This window comes from Chinchilla lanigera, unplaced genomic scaffold (genome assembly GCF_000276665.1).
Source record: "Chinchilla lanigera isolate Chin_1 unplaced genomic scaffold, ChiLan1.0 scaffold00015, whole genome shotgun sequence".
Taxonomy (NCBI): Eukaryota; Metazoa; Chordata; class Mammalia; order Rodentia; family Chinchillidae; genus Chinchilla; species Chinchilla lanigera.
In genome coordinates this window covers 29,352,895-29,373,145 of record NW_004955416.1, presented here as the reverse complement: position 1 = coordinate 29,373,145, position 20,251 = coordinate 29,352,895, and the positions used below count along the sequence as shown (strand labels likewise).

At 46.9% G+C, this 20,251-nt stretch overlaps 1 protein-coding gene across 1 annotated transcript in view; it reads right to left on the bottom strand.

The window, feature by feature from the left end:
- Nucleotides 1–20,251, bottom strand: part of Fam189a1 (family with sequence similarity 189, member A1) — a gene marked incomplete at its 5' end in the record, with an annotated part of 285,225 nt that overhangs the window by 16,004 nt on the left and 248,970 nt on the right. The window contains 3 exons of the mRNA XM_013512428.1: nt 3,031–3,166; nt 3,753–3,913; nt 14,402–14,509. Of these exons, the coding sequence (XP_013367882.1) occupies nt 3,031–3,166; nt 3,753–3,913; nt 14,402–14,509 (405 nt within the window). The remainder of the gene's footprint in view (nt 1–3,030; nt 3,167–3,752; nt 3,914–14,401; nt 14,510–20,251) is intronic.

Here is a 20,251-nt window from a genome sequence, read left to right as displayed (position 1 = left end):
TGACCATCTTCTCCTCTACCAACCATCTTGCAAGGTGATCTGCTATAGTTATCAAAGCGTATCCCTGCAGGGGCAGAGGCTGGAATCTTCTTTGGAATGCAAACTCTTAGCAAATTCTCCTGCCCTGGCCAGCTGCTGACCTGGAAACCCTAGGGAAGTGGGTGGGCCCAGCCATCTGGATCTGGTGGCCAGTCTTCAGGGGTTGGGATGTGCACCAGAATCTAAAACTCACAGCCTGCACCCACGACACCTCCTCATGCCCTGTCCACTCCTCTACAGAGTGCAGTCGGGCTCCTGCCCCAGGTCCCATCAGAGCTGCTCCTGCTGAAGTCACCAGCTGGCCCTCCAGGGCAAGACATGTGGATCCAGGGGCTCAGGTCGTCACAGCCTCTGGGCATCCCTGCCCATCCCTTCCTTTCTGGGCCGTGGGCTTCTGCAAATCCAGGCTTTCTGGGAGTCCCACCTGGTGTTCTGCAGCCTGCTGTGTAGACGGTGACCCTGCTGTGGTCCTCTCCTCCTGCTGCCCCTCTGATTTTCCAGGCTTAAGTGACCGTCTCTGTGGCCAACTTTGGTCTCTCTGAGCTCCCAAGTGACAGATCCTACTGTCTGGTAGGAGCCCACTCAGATGTCCTGATGATCCTGGAATCCAGCGGGTCATACCTGGACGGGCCACCTCTGCCCGGGTCACACTCACCTGAGACCCATCCTGAGTGGTCTCTGTTGTGGATAAGGAGTCCTTCTCTCCTTTCCTCCTTTCCCGAGCTTTTGCACAGGATTTTCCCTCTCCCAGTGGCACCTCCAGCCCCTTTCTCCAGCTTCTTGGTCTTGGCTCCCCCTAGACACCCCAAATACAGGCTGGGTGCCCCTAACAAGTGTCCCACAGAGCACCGAGGGCTTGCCACAGCCAGTGGTCTTCGCTGGTAATACTGATTTCAATTACTTTTTATAAAAGAAAGATAAGCAGGAAACCAGAAGTCAGTTTAGCTTTAAAAAAAAAAAATCCATGAGAATCTTTCTTACCAAAATTTAGAAATGAGAACTCAGGGCCACACTTTGCCTCCTCAATAAAGGATCTCTTTCTCCCAGGCAGTTCCCAGACAGCTGGTTCTACTATGCACACAGAAAAGGGCAAAGTCCTTAGCCAATCTGGGGCTGCCAGGCAGCCTGCTGAGCTCTCTCTCCCGGGCGTTTCGGAGCTGGAACTGCTTGGACACCAGCAGCTTGTACCAGAGTGGGCTCAGTGCTCATGAGGGGGCCTGGTGCTAAGCTGGCTTCTACGAGACACCCTGAAGCACAGTCCCTGCCTGTGAAAAACGTTTCCTCTTAAGACACACCGAGTCTGATGGGGTCTGAGCGACTGCCTACATATCTGCTGGGCACGAGTAGGCCCAGCCTGGCCCGCAGATGGGATCTGTGCTCACAGGTGTGCCTGTCTTGGAGGCTCGTGAGTCTGAGGTGGCACAGCCAAAAGCTACTTTGCTGCCCACAGAGGTTCCTCAGGGTTGGCGCCCTGGTCCGGGGCTGGGAGAAGGCACTGCCTCCCATTCTACGGGCACATGGGCCCTCGGGATGTCCAAGGGGCGGAGATGAGCATGTCAGGTGATGCCAGAAGGCCAGTGGTCCAGGAGGCTGCAGGGATGGATGGTGGCTGGCCTGATCTGACCACTGGGAGGAGGAGGGGGACACCCATCCAGACAGAGGCTTTGTGGCTGCAGAGCAGCCCAAGGCGGAGTGTGGTCTGGATGTGCTTGAAACCACCCTTTGGACGTGTCTGCCCATGCTTTTCCCGCCTCCTCTGCTTGGGCTCAGAGCCAGCTTTCAGCCCAGCCCCCGCTCCTCCCCCTGCCACCGCTGTGCTGCCCCACCCACATCCCACTCCTCGTGGCCTCCTACCAGCCTCCCAGCTTCCCTGGCCCTAAACCTGTATTCAGGTGCTGTGGGACCCAGGTGTCCCAGGGCTCTGTCCTGGCCAGGGTCAGTCCAGCTCAATAATGACAACAACAATGATGACAACAGAGTTGGAAGTGCTGCCCCCCGAAAGGATTAGTGATGTGATGGATTCCGTACTTACTGTGTCCCAAGTCCTGGGCGGAGTCCGTTACAGACAACACCTCATTTCATCCTGTGACTCTGGTACTGTCACGATCCCCATGTTTCAGATGAAGAAACTGAGGCTTCTCAAACATACTCTGAGTGTTTGGGTTACTGTGAGGCGCCTGGCATGCCCACCTCAGAGATGATCCCAAATGCCAGGTGGTGGAGGTACTTCCCTGGCCTGCAACCTCCTCGCCTTAGACCAGGGGGTCCCCAACTGCTTGGATGCCACCACAGCGGACCATGACAGGCAGTGGCGTGGAGCCTGGATGCTGGGTGCACAGGGGTGGGGATCCTGTCCAGTGGTTAGACACCGTCTCGGGCCCCAGGCCCACAGTGATTGCACATGCATCAGAGTTGTGATGTGTGGCGATGGTAACGGAGCTGGGTAGCTAAGGAGAAAGCTCAGGTGACAGGATCCCTGGGCCTGGGTCGGAATCTGCAGGTCCTGCTCTCTGACACTGTTGCTTCATCTACAGAACAGGCTACAGAGACCAGTGTGATGCTTTAGATCAACAACAAGCCCCGGAACTCTCAGGCACTGAGAGGCAGAGCTTGGGGAAGGTGACTGGATTGTAGGGGTGCCACTGCTGACTTGCTGGTAGGAGGCGGGGTCTGGTCTAAAGAGGGGCGTGGCCAGGAAGGACACTCTCCCACCTCTCTGCTTCCTGGACACCGTAGCCTGAGCTGCATCCTCTGCTACATCCCTCTGCCACATGCTGTTTCTGCTTGAGGCCAGCTTAGAATGGACAGAAGATGAGCTAAAATGAACCTCTCCCCCTTTAAGCTGTGGGTGTCTGGGGCTGTGTCCCAGGGATGAGGAAAGTCTCCGAAACAACCAAGATCCCGAAAGGCTTCCACTGACACTGATACACACAGTGCACCTCAGGACACGGCAGTCACAGGCACCGGGCGGTCTGCGGGCCCCGACCTCACCTGGCTGGTCGGCGTCTGGCCCACCACGGCCTCATACGGTGGCGGGAGCTCAGCAGGGTACAGCACGCCGGGGCTGTTGATGGCAACATCGTACAAAGTGCTGAATGGGGAGGAGGCAAAGTCCAGGTGGAGGCCCCTGAAAAGGCAGAACCGTTTGTCACACTGTCATTCCCTCAGGAAGCAGCCGGAGCGCTGACATTTCTCTCCAGGCAATCAGAACATCGATTGTCAGGCTTTCCCGTCATCCAAAACTTAGCCCGCTTGAGAAATAAAAGCCTGACTTGCTGGGCAATTTTAGCTTTTGTTTTTCTTCTGGAAAGATGTCCACATTTTCAATAAAATCTATGGCCCTGTCCATTAAAATTAGAACGATCATACAGCTTTTGGAATCTGGAATGAAATCTGACATGTTGTATAAATGACTGTCACTCCGAAGCTGCTCTGCACATCTCAGGAACACGGTTCAGCCGCTCTCGTCTGCCTGCTTCCTTTCTGGTGACACTGCAATGCTACTGAAAGAAGTATTCTGTTTGGAAGCCACCCGTCCTTTCTCCCTCATCCCATATCCTCCTATCAAGCATGCTTTCCTGTGCGCGCTCGTCATTCCGCCTAACCTGCCCCGTGAAAGTGAGCAGGCCACCTCAGTGTCCTCCCCTAAAGACACTTCTTATCCTGGCACCTGGGACACAGCACGCATCGTGGGGCATCGCGGGCAGACCAACCTCGGGGCCTCGGCCGAGGGCGTACAGGTGTACTCCGGTGGGTAATAGGGTGGAGGCGGGAGTGGGGGGATGAACTCATCGAAATCCAGGGTCTGGTGGAGAACGGTGCCATGGGGAGTCACACAGGCGGGGTTGGTAGAATGCGACCTTTGTGGGAAGAACTGGAAAACACACAGAACTGGAGTTATTCGGGACATCTTGTGTGGCTTGTGTCTAATTAAGCTAATTACACATACGCTTTAATGATCAGTGTGGAACGTCTGTAATTTAATCTGTCAAGCCCTGACTGCTAAACACACATTTTAAAAAGATGGCTCCATGAGGAGCACCTCGCCTCAGAAGCCTCATTACGCTTCATTTCCCACGCTGTTCTGCACGGGGCATTTATTTTCATTTATTTTTATTTTTATTTTGAGAAAAAAATAGCATCTGGGAAGTCTTTACTACTATCCCTGCTGCTAAACCTGGCTTCTGCAATTATACTCCTCACAGACTGCAGGCAACAGGGTGCCTGCCATCTATGGTCAAGGATGGCGTATAGATTCACATGAGAACCCTGGACCACCAAGACACATGTGCCCCAAGTTCCAATTCTGAAAATAAACTGGGAAACTCCCCGTATGTGTTGCTTGGCCCTCTGCAACATGCATGAACGTGTCAGAGGCCCTGAGAAAGCCTGTGTTGAAGAGTCATTTAACTCTTTAATCCAGCACTTCTCAATATTCACCCCCAGCCCCACTGGACATGGAGTATCTGCTATAATTGCAGTTCCAGGGAATCGCACACTTTGCAAAAGCTCCGGAATATTTTGTGGGGCAAAGTTGACTGCTGAGATGCTGCTTAAACAAACTCTGGGAAACTCGTTTAACAGAGGGGGCGTTGCCTGGCTCCCTGTCAGTAACTGCTTCCTACACTCTCAGCTCTCTTCTGCCAGAGGCCACCTGTCCGGTGGAGATGCCCGGGACATCACTCCGTTGCTTTAAGGAAGAATGCACAGGTGCCGGAGCTTGTGCAGTGCAGGGTCCGGGCTCTGGGACCTCTCACTGCAGGCAGGTGAAGTAGGGACAGGAGCTGGTATGGGGAAGGACAAAGACTCCGTGCTTAGTCACCTGTCCACGGTCAAGCATGACACCCCATTAGTCTCCAAGCAGTGTAGGAACCTGGAGTCACAAAACACCATGGAGAAGATGTGTGAGTGGGTCTCGAAAGACTGGTACCTTTCAAGGGCTGGGATTGCAAGTCAGCACGTGGGCTCAGAAACAGGTGAGTCTATAAACGATGTGTTTCAGCAAAGCAAATATATAAGGCTCTAGTCTAGAAGTCAATTCTTAATTCTGGAGGTACTAGGGAGCCAGTGAGGGTGTTGGAGCTGAGGAGCAGCACGATGGAAGCTATGACCGGAAGTGCCTCCTGTCAGCAGAGGTAGAGAGGGCTGGAGTTAGCAGAGGCCAGGATGTTAGAATTTTCTGCACTAAAGTGGGTGAATATGGTCAAATGCTGGGAAATGAGTGTGCTCCAGGCTGAATATGAACATGTAACGTTTTAGATCTGATTTTCAAATAGCCCTCATGGGTCTTCCTAACACACAGGGCATATCCTCTGCCTTGCCAGCCTGGTCTGTCGCACAGCTATATTTGCTCAGCTCTCTGAAGCACAGGAGGGTTGGTGGCTGTGCACAGGTGGAATGCTGGCCTCCTGTCCTCTGCCCTGGAGAGCTGTGAGCCACATGCACACGACTGAGTGGCGGAGGTGAGGGCGAATGTCCTTAGGTCTAATACAGGAACGTCTTGAATTAGTCTCCATCAAACAAAACTAATGAAATGCAAAAGCCAAAGCACTTTCCTATTAAAGGTGCAATTCTACCAGGCGTGGGAACCAGAGGCATTTTTGAAAAGGAGACGCAGGCGGCCCCAGCAGATCCCATTAGCAGGATTAAATGAGCAGATGCTGCCAGCACCAAAGGTTAAATGACAGGCTGTGCATCCTCCCTAGCTCCCGATCCTCTCCCTTCTCATCCTCCCCAGGGCTTCCAGACTCAGCTCCTTCCAATAGAAGTCTTCTCCCTTGGCTCTGCGACCTCCCTAGCAAATAGACCACAAGTCACGCTTGACCTCTCCCTCCCTACCTCCCCATCACAGTCTGTTTACTGAGGGCAGGGTCTGCTGTTCGGCCCAGGGTCACCAGCTCTGACCTCTGCTCTGAGATGCGGGGCTGAAGTCTGCAGATTACATCACCCCCACTCCCTTCGAGGCTCTACCAGTAGCAGGGACTGGAGCGAGAGCGATAAGGGAGCTGCTGAGGTCCTGTCCCTTCCGCCTTCCCTTCCCTTCCTCCAGCCCCCAGGGCTGGCTGCAGCTTCCTGCAGTTCTTGGCCTGTGCTATCTCAGAACGCTTTTGTCCCTTCAGCCTTCCACGCCAGTCACCAGCTGCCCGTACTAACTGTGGAAACAGCAAGGACACTTTCCTTCCTGATGGTCCGGGCCTTCTGGGTTTCACACCTGCGCGGTCTCACCGGTGCGCAGCAGGTGCGGGAACATCTGCGGAGGCGGGGATGGGCCCACAGCGCCTTCTCACGCGGTGCCTCTGCTTAGCTTGCTCTGCTCCCCTCACGGGAACAGCCAATGTGTCTCTCAGCCTTGATTTTCTACGTCTGGAATCCAATCTCCTTCCTGCCGGCAGGACTATTTTTAACCCAATCTGATGAGGTCACTGCCACTGAAAACTCTTTGAGATCATTGCTCACTGAATCCCACAGTCTCCAGCTTCCTAACCAACCAATCCGCGAAAGCTCCACGCTCAGAAGAAACCCGCTCCATCACTGCCACACCTAACAAACACAATTTGTTTCTCCTCTGGGCTCCCCAGCTCCTGCTCACCTGATACCCCGCCTGTCATCCTTCGGGACCCAGCAGAACTGTCTGGGACCCTGAGAGCCCACCAGCCAGCCCTCTTCCTCCCGACACCCACCCAGGCTGTGGGCTGCTGGGCCTCTGGTCTAGAGGGTCATTGCCAGGGGTAAAGCACCATTCTGCCTGTGCATGAGGAGGGCAGGAAATGGGTTCTGTACCATCTCTTCTGCCCCAGGCAGTTCTGCCTGGCCCGGCCTGTCCTACTTCTGTGGTCAGAAGGTACATCTGCGCCTGGTACATTAACCTAGTGTGAACACGGCTCGGTCCCAGGGCTGTCACTCACATGCAGAAGTGCGCGACAGAGGCCCTGCCTCCTGGCTGCCACGGGGAGCACTTCCTCTAGCATCCACATGTATGCACTGTCTTCGTGGTGCGTAAGAAGTGGAGTTTCCTAAACACAGAGCCCCTAAAATTTGGTTCTGTCCACACAGCCCAGACCCTGCGATCTGAGAGAGAGCGTGAAGAGGTCAAGGGCCTGCAATGGGAAGTCAGAGGTAGCCTCATCTCCCTGAGGACCCACGTGACAGTGGGCACATTTCTGAGCCTGCAAGTCCCAGGGCCCTTCCCTGGCTCCCCACCCACCCACCTGGGGGCCTGCAGAGGCCAGTCCTAGCTCTTCTGCTCGCGTGCCTCCATCTCTGCCTGGGGTGGAGGGTCGAGGCAGGGTAGGCCAGCAGGGATCTGTAGACAGGACTAAGGGAGATTTCAACAACTCCATGGGAATTCTGAGCCGGCTTCCCCTCCAGGACCCCAGGCCAGGTTGCCTACTCCCTTTTCTTTCCTCCTCAGTGGGGCTCCTGAGCAGCAGCTGCCCACCCTGCTTCCCCAGGGACACAGCCCATCGACCAGCTCTCCTGTCACGCCGTGACTCCGAGGAGAGCACGTACACCTTGTGACTTTCCAGAAAGATAAAGAAATACAGGGTCAAAGCCCTCTTCCTCTACCCTTCCTTAGACTTGGTAGAAGTGTCCTCCCCCAGGAGCACGCTCCTCAGGAGTGAGTGCTTCTCACTTTGAAGGTCTCAGACAAAAACAACATCAGAATGATGAGTTAATAAACAACAGTCACAATGGAGTCCACAAAAGAAAATGCAGTCAGCATGAAAATGTCAAAATAGGGGAAGATAAAGAACAAAGACTAACGGTAAGCAGTGCATGTAAGATAAAGATAAATTTAAAGCAGGAATAAATGGAAATGGGATGGGAAGCTGTAATTTAAAGATTAAAGATAACTGAACCTGGGTGTTGGCGGTGTGCATCTGTCATCCCAGCAGTCTGGGAGCTGAAGGTAGAAGGAGGATGGTAAATTCAAGTTCGACCTGGGCAAGTAAGTGACTTAGAAAGACTTGTCTCAAAATCAAAAACAGAAATAAAAAAGATAATTGAAATAGAAAGAAGCCTGTCTCAAAATAAAAAATAGAGTTAAAAAAGATAATTGAGATAGAAAGGACACATCAAAAGGACAAACCTGAATATTTTAAGTTACTTCACAAAGACCAGGAATTGGCCATGGTGGGGAGAAGGAAGCCAATGAATATACTCCCAAGGACGCACAGAGCGAGAACAACTCATGCTTGGAAAATACGGAAAAATCAGCACTTATGGATGGCAATGAACACCTTCCTTTTGAGGTCTGGCAGTTTTATTGGGAAATGAACAAACACAAGTTCCTGCAGGAACCCCCCCTCCACACTCGCATAATAACAACACATTTTAATTTACATTTAACCATACATGGAAAAATTTCCAGAGAGACACAAACCACCAAAACAGACTGAAAAAGGAACAGAAAATGTGACAAATAAAGAGGCTGGGAAAAGTCGAGACCCTGGTGAATGCTACTAAACACTTAGAGAAGACCCAATACTAATACTTCAAAATCTTTTAAAACAGAATCAGAGAGAATATTTCAAAACTCACCCTATAAGGTTAATGCTACTCTAACATGAAAAACCAGTGGCATATAGAAATAATTTCATATCACACAAAGTAGGATTTAGCTCATAAATATAAGTTGTTTTAACATAAGAACATTGGTCTATGTAATAAATCATATCAATTGAAGAAAAGGGGTTAAAACCACATAATCATCTCAATAGATGCAGAGAAAGCATTCAACAAACTCTAACATCCTTTATGGTTCAAAAAAAATTCAACAAATGAGGGCTAGAACTCTCTGGATCTGAAAAATAGCATCTGAAAAACTCACATGAACATATTAATGGTAAAAACTCGTGTGCTTTTCCACTAACATTAGGTGCAAACAAGGGTGCCCAATTTTACCACTTCTATGCAACATTGTAATAGCAATTCCAGACAGAGTTACTAGTAGATAAAATGAAATAAAAGGCATCCCGAGTGAAAGAGAAGAAGCAAGCCTACCTCTATTTGTTGATGATATCATCTTACATATAAAAATCTGTAATAATAACGTTAATGATCAAGTTCAGTATGGTTTCAGGATACAGAATCATTATAAAAATGATTTTTCTTTCTATATACTACCAATGAGTAACCTCAAATAAAATTAGGAAAACAATTTATGATAGCATCAAAATGTTATGATACTTAGGAATAAGTTTAACAAAAGAAACTGTACACTGAAAACTACAAAGCACAGCTGAAAGAAACTAAAGAATATCTAAATGAAAAGACAACCTATATTCATGGGTCAGAAGGCTTACTATTGTTAAGATGACAGCACTCCTTACACTGACCCACAGATTTAATACAGTCTTAATCAAAATTCCAGCGGCAATTTTTTGGTAGAAAATGACAAACTGATTCCAAAATTCATATGGAAATGCACGGCACAGGATCTCCAAAGTAGTCTTGCAAAAGAAGAATAAAGTTGGAGGACTCACACACCCTAATTTAAAAACTATAATTCTAGAATAATCAAAGCTAAGTGGTATTGCCGTAAGGGCAGACGTACATCAATGCGGTAGAACTGAGAGTCCAAAAATAAACTTTTACACCTATGGTTAACTGGTTTTCACCAAGTTACCAAAACAATTTACTGGGGAAAGATTTACTTTCACCAAGTGGTGCTGGCAGCAGAACAAACCTGGACCTTTACTTCACAATCTATTCAAAATGGTCCAGAGAGCTAAATGTAAGAGCTCAAACTATGAAACACAGCAGAAAATCTGCATCACTTTGAATTGGGCAATGTTTTCTCACATAAGACATCAAAAGCACCACCAACTAAAGAAAAAAGTAGACAAATTGGCCTTTACCCAAATTAAAATTTCTGTCCTTCATAAGATGAAAAGATAACATACAAGATAGGAGAAATTTTTTGCAAGTTGTATATCTAGTTAGATATTTGCATCAAGAATATATAAAGAATTCCTATGACAGTAATAAAAAACAACCTACTTTTTTAAATGGCCAAAGGATCTGAAAAGCATTTCTCCAAAATGTACAAACAGTCACTGAGCACCAGGGAAATGCAAGTCAAATCCACCATGAAATACAATTTTACAACCACGGAGATGGGTATAATTAGAGGACGGATAAGTGTGGGCAGCGATGTAGAGAAACTGGAACCTTCACATGCTGCTGGTGGGAATGTAAAATGGTGCAGCTGCTTTGGAAAAGCCTGATAATTCCTCAAAATAGAGCCATGGTGTCTTGGTTACTTTTCTCTCCTTGCTGGGACAAAACACCTGATGCCCAAAATTAAGGAAGGAAAGGTTTATTTTGCTTATAGTTTGTGGAGGTTTCAGTCCATACTTGGCAGATTACAAGGCAGACTGGCACATGGCAGAGAGCTACAGCTCAGGGCGGCAGAACACAGCAAAGCAACAAGCACACACCAAGGCGGAATGGCCTCAAGCACCCTTTTCCTCTCCCTTACATATGCAAACTATCCACCCCAGGGCGGGTGTAGCTCTCACACCCATAATCAATCAAACTCTAAAAGCCTGCCCCATGACTGCATGAGGCTTTGGGGGGACACACAGACACAAACCATGACACATGGTTATGATCCTGCTCCTAGATACATATCAAAGAGAAAATAACACATGTGTCCACACCAAAACTTGTACAGAGATATTCACACAGCACTTTATAATAGCCGTAATAGCCAAGGAGGTGAAACTATGAACTATGACTATGAACAGATGAATGCATAACTACATGTGGGGTCTTGATACAGTGGTGAAAAGGATGCAGGGAAGAGTAGAGAGAAGGAGAAGGGGCAAGGCAAGACGTTTATATGTTTATCTAAGAATGTAAGAGATGAAGGTATAAATGGAAGGATTTCCTGCAAAGTTTTACCATTGGTTTCTTCCATGTGGCTAGCGAGGGAGATTATTCACTTTGCAAACATGTTGTTACTACATAAGCTGACTTGTTTCAGTTAGCCAATATTATTTCCTCACAGAATCTAAAGAAGTAAAGTAAAAAAGAGAAATTCTGAGTCATCCTAAACAAGTCAGTTTCTTGTTCCATGCTTCTGGGTGAAACCACAACCTTCACCGTGTTTCTGAGGGCTCAACCTGCACAGTCGGCCTCCTGCCGTGTGCCAAAAGCCAGCTTTGATGTGACCACCAGGCTGCCCCAAGTCCATCCCACATATTGCCTGACTCTTCCTCTCTGCAGCTCTGCCAGGACAGAAGGGCACAAACTTCCTTGCACTTAGAGGAAACAGAGACCAGTAGCGATGTGCCTGTGATCATGCCCCGAGCCTACAGGCAGCACGGGCACACGCTGCCATCTCCCTGCTGCCTGCCCCAAGACTCTGGAGCTCAGAGCACGGCCAGGTCTTATAGGTCCCACAGTGCATGGCTGCACAGGGAAGACTGCAGCCAGCAGAAAACTCAATTATTTCTAATTTCAAGCCAGGGATTTGAAGCAAATCAACCTACAACACACTTAGTGATGAAACAACCAGAGCTTCTCAAGGCAGCTTGCTATGGTGTGGATGTGGATTTGTGCCCCAAGGCTTCCTGTGCTGGAGGCTTGGCCTGTAGCATGGCAATGTTGGGACCTGGACCCTTTAAGAGGTGGGGCCTCATGGAAAGTGGGTACAGCACTGGGACAGTACCCTTGGATGGGATTAATGCTGGCTTCTTGTAGAGAGGTAGTTCCTGGGAGAGCAGGTTGATACACAGAGCAATGCTGGCCTCTCTCTCCCTCTTGCTCCTTCTATGGTGATGGCATCTGTCATGCTGAAACACAGTCACCACTTATGAGGATGTGACACAGCCTCACCACTTCTGAGAGAAAGAGGAGACACCGTGCTATTTGAACTTTCAGCCTCCAAGACCATGAGCTAAGTAAACCTCTTTTTTTGTGAAGTACCAGCCTCAGGTATTTTGTTATAGCAACAGGAGACTAAAACACAGCTGTTGTCATTACTTTTTTTCCTTTCCTTTAGTGCTTTGCAGTTGATGAAGTACATCAAGGCAGTCATGCAATGGTGTACCAACAACAAGCTTCATGTTCAAAACACTCAACATAGGGCTAGGGGTATAGCTCAGTGATTCCAGAGCTTGCTTAGCTTGTGTGATGTTTAGGTTTGATCCCCTGAACTACAACTAAAAAATAAACAAATTTAAAATAAATACAGTAAAAATCAACATAGATCACCCTATTGAGCAATCACAGGTGTCCTGCTGGGTTCATTTTGTAGGTGAGGAAACAGACACAGGTAAGCTCAGTGATGAGTCTAGAGTCATATACAGAAGAGGTGGGAGTGCTGGGGATTTAGCTCAGTGGCACAGCGCCTGCCTGGCAAGCGTGAGGTCATGAGTTCAATTCCCGGTACTGGAAAAAACAAAACAAAATGAAACAAACAAGCAAACAAAAAAATACAGAAGAGGTAGGACTTAAGCAGATGTGCCTGACTGTAGAGCCAGAACTCCAGGCCTATTTCTGCTGTACAGAGTGTGAACACATAATAACCCCACACATTGTTGTTACAGCTGCACATGCTTTCACAGCTAGAGTACATTGCATTGTTATTTTGTTGGAAATTTTCATTTTAAGGCTTAAATCTAGGGAGGCACAAACTTTTAGCATTCATAGCCCTTCAGTGTGGTGAAATTGGTGTGATATTTACAGATCAATAGTAAAATCTGCTGAGGTGAGTAGAACCCCACGGTACTTAACCTTTCCTTTACACAACATGCTGGAGAAAATTGCCAACACGAGGCTTCAATGAAGAAGGCCAGAAGTTCACCCTGCTGAATAACTGCTTAATTAGACACCTTTCAGAACACTGCAACCTCTTGCAAAGGTCAGCGTGACTGTGACAGCTGCGTAGATATATACCGGGATGAGGAGGCCGCACTGGCACACGATTAAGACCAGCGAATTTATAACATCTTGGTCATGATGTTCTGTGGCTCTCTGTTGTGATGACCGGAGGTACTGCCATGTGGTGGGGGAGAAGTACAATCAAATAACAAGCCTACTACAGGAACATCCTTCCTTTGTTTATGAGATGCATAAAATATCGTGTGGAAGGCAGGGTGTGTTCTCAAGGGTGGAGACGGAGAGGACAGAGAAAGAGACAGAGACACAGAGACAGAGATAGTCAGAGACAGAGAGAGGAGAATGGCTTGACTATGGTTTGTCTCCACCAAAACTCACGCTGAGGCTTAATTCCCCAATGCAAATTAAGCACTGCTGGGAGGTGGCACCTATTAGGAGGTGTTTGGGTCACAGGGGCGGAGCCCTCAGAAATACGTTAATGCCCTCAAGCTGGAGTGAGTTCTCACTCCTGTGGGACTGGGTTAGTTACCATGGGAGCAGATGTTACAGTGCAAGGCTTGTCTCACGCAGTGTCTTTTCTGCACATGCCCATGTCCCTTCCTCCTGCTGTCACAGCCAACCAGATGTAGCCACTTCATCATGGGCTCTGCAGCCTCCAGAGCTGTGAACTAAGTAAACCCCCTTTCTTTACAAACAACCCAGTCTCGGGTATTTTGTTATTAAAGTAACAGAAGAAAACCAGATGAAGACAGAGACACAGAAAGGGAGGGAGAGAAAGACAGAAAGAGAGCAAGAGAGAGATCCCTAACCTTAGCATTGAAGAATAATACCTTCCTAGGAGTTTCTCCTTAGAGTACTGAGTTTAGTGGCGATGTACTGAGCAATGGGCTATATTCCATTCTCCCTGAAATAAGAAAGAGGTTTCATGACTTGTAAAGTGTATGTTTACGAATGTGTACTGATAAGTGTGTGATCCCTGCGCTGGCCTCCTTGCTCTCCCGGAGCAGCAGTTCTTCTTGCATGAGACACTGACCAGGACAACAAATACTGTCACTGGCCTGCTGCTGCACTATAAGCTCAGGGCTAATTAGCAAATTTAATGGCAAAGACTGTGGGTTTTCCATTGGAGAATTCATCTTCCAACAACCCTGAACTTCCTTTACTGAAGGAGGGCACCTTGCCCTGGAGGTACTGCGCCAGAGGATGTTTAGCACTGTGGGGTTTTTACCGAGATTACTCAGGGGCCCTCCAGGAGGACAGAAGAGGGGCTGGATGCTGTCAACATGGAGCTTGAGTGACATAAATACATCAACAGTGCCACACACGGGAGGCTCCATCCTCCAGAGCGCAGCGCGAGGTGACCTCCAAAGGTCTCAAAGCACCTCATCCTCATGCTCTCCAACTTCAAGCTTCCAGCCAGATGTGGCAGCTTCTACACTGGTTCCAAAGTGGCTAGAGGAGGAGGGATCAGGCACGCCCCCGCGGGTGGGCTCAGCCAGCCAGGGGCACTCACCATCTGCAGGATGTCCGCAGAGACCATCTGCATGCAGCACATGGCCGTGGCCAGTGCGCAGACGATAGTGGAGAGGACATTCAGGGCACACACACTGAAGAGCAGGTCCTGTGGGCAAAGAGGTAGGAGGAGGTCAGCTCATCATGGCAGCCAAGACAGCAGAACCCTTCACCCTCTGTCAGGGACCAGGATACGAGCCGGTGAAGCCATTCGCTAACTAGTTTTGTTTTGTGCATGAGGTTTTATTTCAGGATCGAAATTGGCCTTTAATATGCATACATTTGCTTATTCTTTTATGTAGCTCATCAAACTATTCTTATTATTAAATGATGGCTTTTTAAAGTTTGATAATGATTACGTCATCAGTAAAATGTCTAAGAAAGTCTTTGCATGGTCAGTGTGTAAGAAGATGGATAATTTTTAACAATCACAACATGTAATTTAAAACTCTGATGAGTGATTAATAAAATGGAAAGAATTTAAATGAAATTCTTCATCTTAGTATAACTGTGAATGCAGTTGTAAGAATCCCTTCTTCCTAATCCCTGGTATCACTCGTTTGTTCTCCATTTTTATAATGTTTTCATTTTAAGAATGTTACATACATGGAGGACTGCACAATGACATAGCACTTGTCTGCCATGTGCAAGGCCCTGGACTCAATCTCCAGCACTGTCAAAAAAAATTACATTAGAAAGAACGTTACATCAATACAATCATATAGTACGTAACCTTTGAGAACTGGCTTTTTACACTCAGCATAACCTCTCCAGATTCATCCAGGCTGTTGTGTATATTAGTATCTGTTTAATGAGAGACTGAAAACACAGAAGGAACCAGTCAGATGCCACTGGAGAGGCAGGAAGTCAGGAAACATGAAGACAGTCTGGAAGTGACCTCAAAGCCCGAGCCAACAGGTTATGGCCATTTACTGGGCAGTGCCAGTGGTAGGGGACACCAGAGGCGGAAGAGTGAGCAGGAGATGATTCTGGTGGGTGGAAACACAAGATGCCAGCAGATAAGCCAGGAGTTCTTGGGAGAGAAGGAGCCCTAAAAGCAGAGTAACCAATGCGGTTAGGGACATGCAGAGGCTGAGCTGCCGGGGACCTGTTCAATCAATATGTTAGTGAATGGTTAGAAATCTGGGCCTGGAGCTCAAGATGGTGATCACAGCTGAGAAGCCATCCCTATGACCTTGATCTGTGGATGGCCCTGGTATACCTTATGGCCTCTGTTTATTCATTCCCACCTGCAGATCCACCAGTCTTCAGGGGATCAGGGCCCCCCACTGACTCCCTGCAGATGAGGACATTTATTTGATGAAATTATTATTCTCATCTTAAAGATACACCAGAGGGTAGGCTGACACAGTATACGAAACTCTTAAATGTCACTTGCCAGGAAGTTCAAAATTATAATTAAAATAGCGGCATCTGTTAATGCAATGTAGCTGACAACATAAATAATGCCTGTACTTTGTCTTCAGGTTTAGACATTTCAGCTTTATCGATCACACATTCTTTTGTCATTGAAACAAGTGCCCCACCCTTCTGGAAATAACATTAATTTTGCATATATTCCCCTTGGCAGCCAATTATAACTATTTACAAAAAGACACACAAACCATAGTATTTTACAGGAATGTGCATCCTGGGGAAATACTGTTTTCTGTCTCATGAAGTGTATTTATTTAAACTCATGCCAAAAAGATATGTCCCTGCATGTTGTTGTTTAAATGCTTGGCTGTTTTCTAAATAACTCCACACTGCTTAGAATTTTGTTTATTTGTTTTCTTAGACTTCTTTTCTTGTTTAAGTAATGCTTTTACCCCTTGCCAGCTTTATCAGAGTCTTCTATGAGCACTGAAATCCACGTTCTATAGAATCCCATTCCAAGGGCATTCAAAACAGCAAGTGCAAGAATAAAGTAAATCTTTCACAGCTGAAACTAAGTTTTGCTGCTGGATACATCTACATACTTACTTTTGAAGTTATTAACCCTAATAAAATTAAGAAAATCAAGAATAGAACAAATCATGTGTAGAACAAAGCCAGGAAAAAAATTTTAGATACTTAGGCAAACCTAAAAAATGATGTACTCTTTTAAAATCTTTCCAGCCCAGGTAAATTCTGGGTATTTATAACACAATTAACAGAGAAAGGAGACAGCATGCAAATGTATAGATGCCTGTGGTATGTTAAGAAATATTTAGAATTTAGGACTTTGATGCCCTTGCTTGCTGGCAATACTGATATAAAGAAGACAAACATATATTCATTTCTGCTAGCTCACTCATCAGTTTTTTTCTACGTGTTGTTTTTCTTTGAATAGCAAAAGAGGACTTGATAGGAAGGCATTGTCAGCCAAGATATAATGATGGAAAGCATAATAATAATAAGAGTCTCGTAGCTTAAGGCAGAAGTGATCACATTGGACAGTAATTGTCTGTGGAATGGATGTTTGGGCTCTATCTGAATTATCCTCTTAAATATCTGTTCTATTTTGTGTTTGTTGCTTTGTCATGCTAGACACCGGCCATGGATGCTTGCCTGATGCTAACTGCAGGTCTGTTAGAAGAGGCACTCTACCTTAGGCCTTCCTGTTCCTGGTAAATGCATCAAGAAGGGAAACTGTTGAACTACTCTTTACCTAGCTCATTTCCTCAGGGTGTGTTTGCAACAAGCAAAGCACGTAACAGCTCCCCATTGGCAAAGCATAGGTTCGCTGTAGAGGCGGAATCCCCAAGATTGGCATCCTTCTCATAACACAGTTCTCTGTGCAGGCATCCACGATGGGAGCTCTGAGACAGGAGGGACATGGGACGCTGACATGACCCAGAGTACACTGTGGCTACTGCTTGCCTCATGATGCGTGACTGTCTTTGTTTGAAACAGGAGTCTCGTGTCTTTTGGCAAAGAAGTAACAGCAAGTAGTAACAGGCTAGTCAGTGAGCTGAAAGGAGGGAAAGTCCCAACCCCGAAAAAGGAAGGAAGAGTACATCACTACCTCCATCATGGGAGAACAGCAACAGCAGAGTTCATCTTTACTACTGCCATGTAGTACAGTACATTTAGCAGTGCTAAATACAGCTGGTGATTGCTAAGTGCCTGTTTGAAAATTTATGGAATGTATGGAATTATCTTCTGAATTTTAACTATGCTAGAAGAAAGCGATATACTTAATTTCCAAACTTCCAACCACACACATAGAAAAATTCATCTTTACCTTTATATGAAGAAGGCAGAGACAAGGCTCAGTTTTAAAAAAAAGCTTTTGTTGGTACCAAGATCAGAAAGAGTGTGTATGTGTGTGTGTGTGTGTGTGTGTGTGTGTGTGTGTAAAATTGGTGATTTTATTTTCCATAAAATTGTTCAAGTGATGAGACACATCCTAGGACAGACCCTGGGCTAGTTAATTGTTTCTGTAGAGAGCAGTTATTGGGCCAGATGTTGTGGAGGCATGTCTGTAATTCTAGTACTCTGGGAGGCTGAGGCAGAAGGTTTAAAAGTTTGAGACCAACCTGGGCAATGGTAGCAACTTATTGAGACCCTGTGTGAAAAAAAAGTTTAAAAAGAGCTAGAGAGGTAGCCTAGCGTGAAGGCCAGGGGGTAGTCCCCAGCACATGCAGCGACCCCCTACCAAAAAAAGCAGTGTTGGATACAAAAGTCTTTGTGGCTGTCTTGAATACTGATCCTACATAAGGGGCTATAAATCTAAGTGAATTTCGCTTTCTTTAACCACTCACACTAATGCAAATGCTGCCCCAAGAGCACAGGATTGCTCCTCCCACAAAAGGTGTTCTTTGCTCAGTGGCATTTTTAATCTTAACCAAGGATCATGAGGCAACTTACATTTTTTCATAATGGTATAGAACTCCACCTTATTTCAACTGAAAACCTGTCCTTTGCCTGCTAAAGTTACAGTTTATAGCCTTTACTCAATAGCTATTAATTACCTAAACCATAAGAATAAATAGTTGTAATTCAAAGACTATTTTCTTATAGTTCTATCAAATTTTAAGAAAACTACTTGTCACTTTTCTGATACTCAGGAAAGGGTAACTAGGTTACAAAATGTGTATGTGCATGTGTGTTTACACACAAATATATATCATTCTGTGCAAGTGTGTGTATGTATGTGTATATATATATATGTAATTTCATTATCAATTCCAGATTTCTAAAACCACTGTAATCCTACTTAGCTTCTAGGTTTAAAACACTGTTTTTAAACATTTGACTTTATCCTAAATTTATGAAATTGTAAAACAAAAAAATAAGTATTGTTAAGAAATTTTTGGAAAAGAAAGGCTTGCACACATCTAAATGTACATAGCTCATTAATAGAGCAGGAAAACAGAGGACGTAGTAATAGAATAGAGAAACAGAAGTGAAAACTGAGGGGGGTGACCCTCATATGACAGCAGCGGTACACTGCGTAGCTTTTTTGGTGATAATTAGCTATCTTTGAAAAACAAAGAAGACAGCTCTAGATGTGAAAAGAACAAGACATAAAACTTCTGCCTCGAGGCCGAGTGAGCGAGTGAGCCGGTGCTCCCCAGCTGCTGGTACCAGGGTCGGAGTCTGTGCTTTACTTGCGCCCCGACCTCCTGGAGGTCACAGACACGGCATCCTGTGATCCCTGTTGGTGTGGACTGAGTCTCGCTTCTGTACGTGTCCTAAACTGACTGGAGACACAGAAACAGACGGGGTGCGACTTACTGACACTATGGTTCCCAGCTGAAAGCTGCGGGGAGAACCAGGTATTTTCAACTACTTCCTGGGGGCAGAGTGGGCCACCCAGGACCCCACCGCCATTGCAGTCTGAGTCTCTGCCCTCCGTGCACCCGCGGCAGACAGGAGTTCCTCACTCAGAAGCCCCGGGGACTGCTCTCGCCGGGGTTCGCGTGTGGGCCCTCTCTGCTTGTGCCCTGTGCCAAGTGAGCGGGTGCTCCCCAAGCTGCTGGTGCTGCGGTTCGAGTCTGTGCTTCACTGGTGCCCTGACCTCCTTGGGGTCACAGATGCGGGCAGTCTGTGATCACTGTCAGTGCCACCTGTGTCTGGCTCCTGTATGAGTCCTGAACTGACTGGAGACACAGAATCAGGTAGTTCCCAAACTGTTGACCCTGCAGTTCATGTCTCGGTCTTGCCTGTACCCTGAACCACCTGGGGACCCAGGTCCACTGGACTGGGACTGTGCCACCAGTGCAATCCGAATCTGGGTCATACACACATCCTGAACTGCGAGGGGACGCTGGATCAGATAATCTGCCATCAGAAGACATCACAGTCCACATCTGACACTTGGGATAACTAGGTACACTTCACTATCTGCTGGAAAACCTCAGACTAAGTAGTGCATCTCAGCAGACACTGAGGGGCAAGCCTGATCACCAGGAAACTTATGGACACTAGTGGCCTTTGCTCAGAAGCCAGGGAAGAGGGAGATTGAGCTTTCTGCACATGCTATCAAACATGACAAGAAGAAGGACTAAAACACAACCTCAGAACTCCACCCTACACAGAACAAATCCAGGAGACATCGACATAGGAGATTTTGGTATGCACACACTTGAAATTGCTGAAATGATTGCAATGGAAGTAAAGAAACAACTCCATAAGGCCATCAAAGAGATCAGATCAGAAATAATTTCTCAGGCAAAAAAATGAAATGACAATAATAATGAAAGAACTGCTCAGCACATCTAAAGAAGAAACTTATAAGAAAATAGAAGAACACAGGTAATGGATGGAAATGTTAAATGAAAAATATAGAAATGAATTAGAACACATGAATCAGATTCAAAGAGATATTCAGGAAATCAAAGCTTCCATTGAAAGCTGCCAAAAC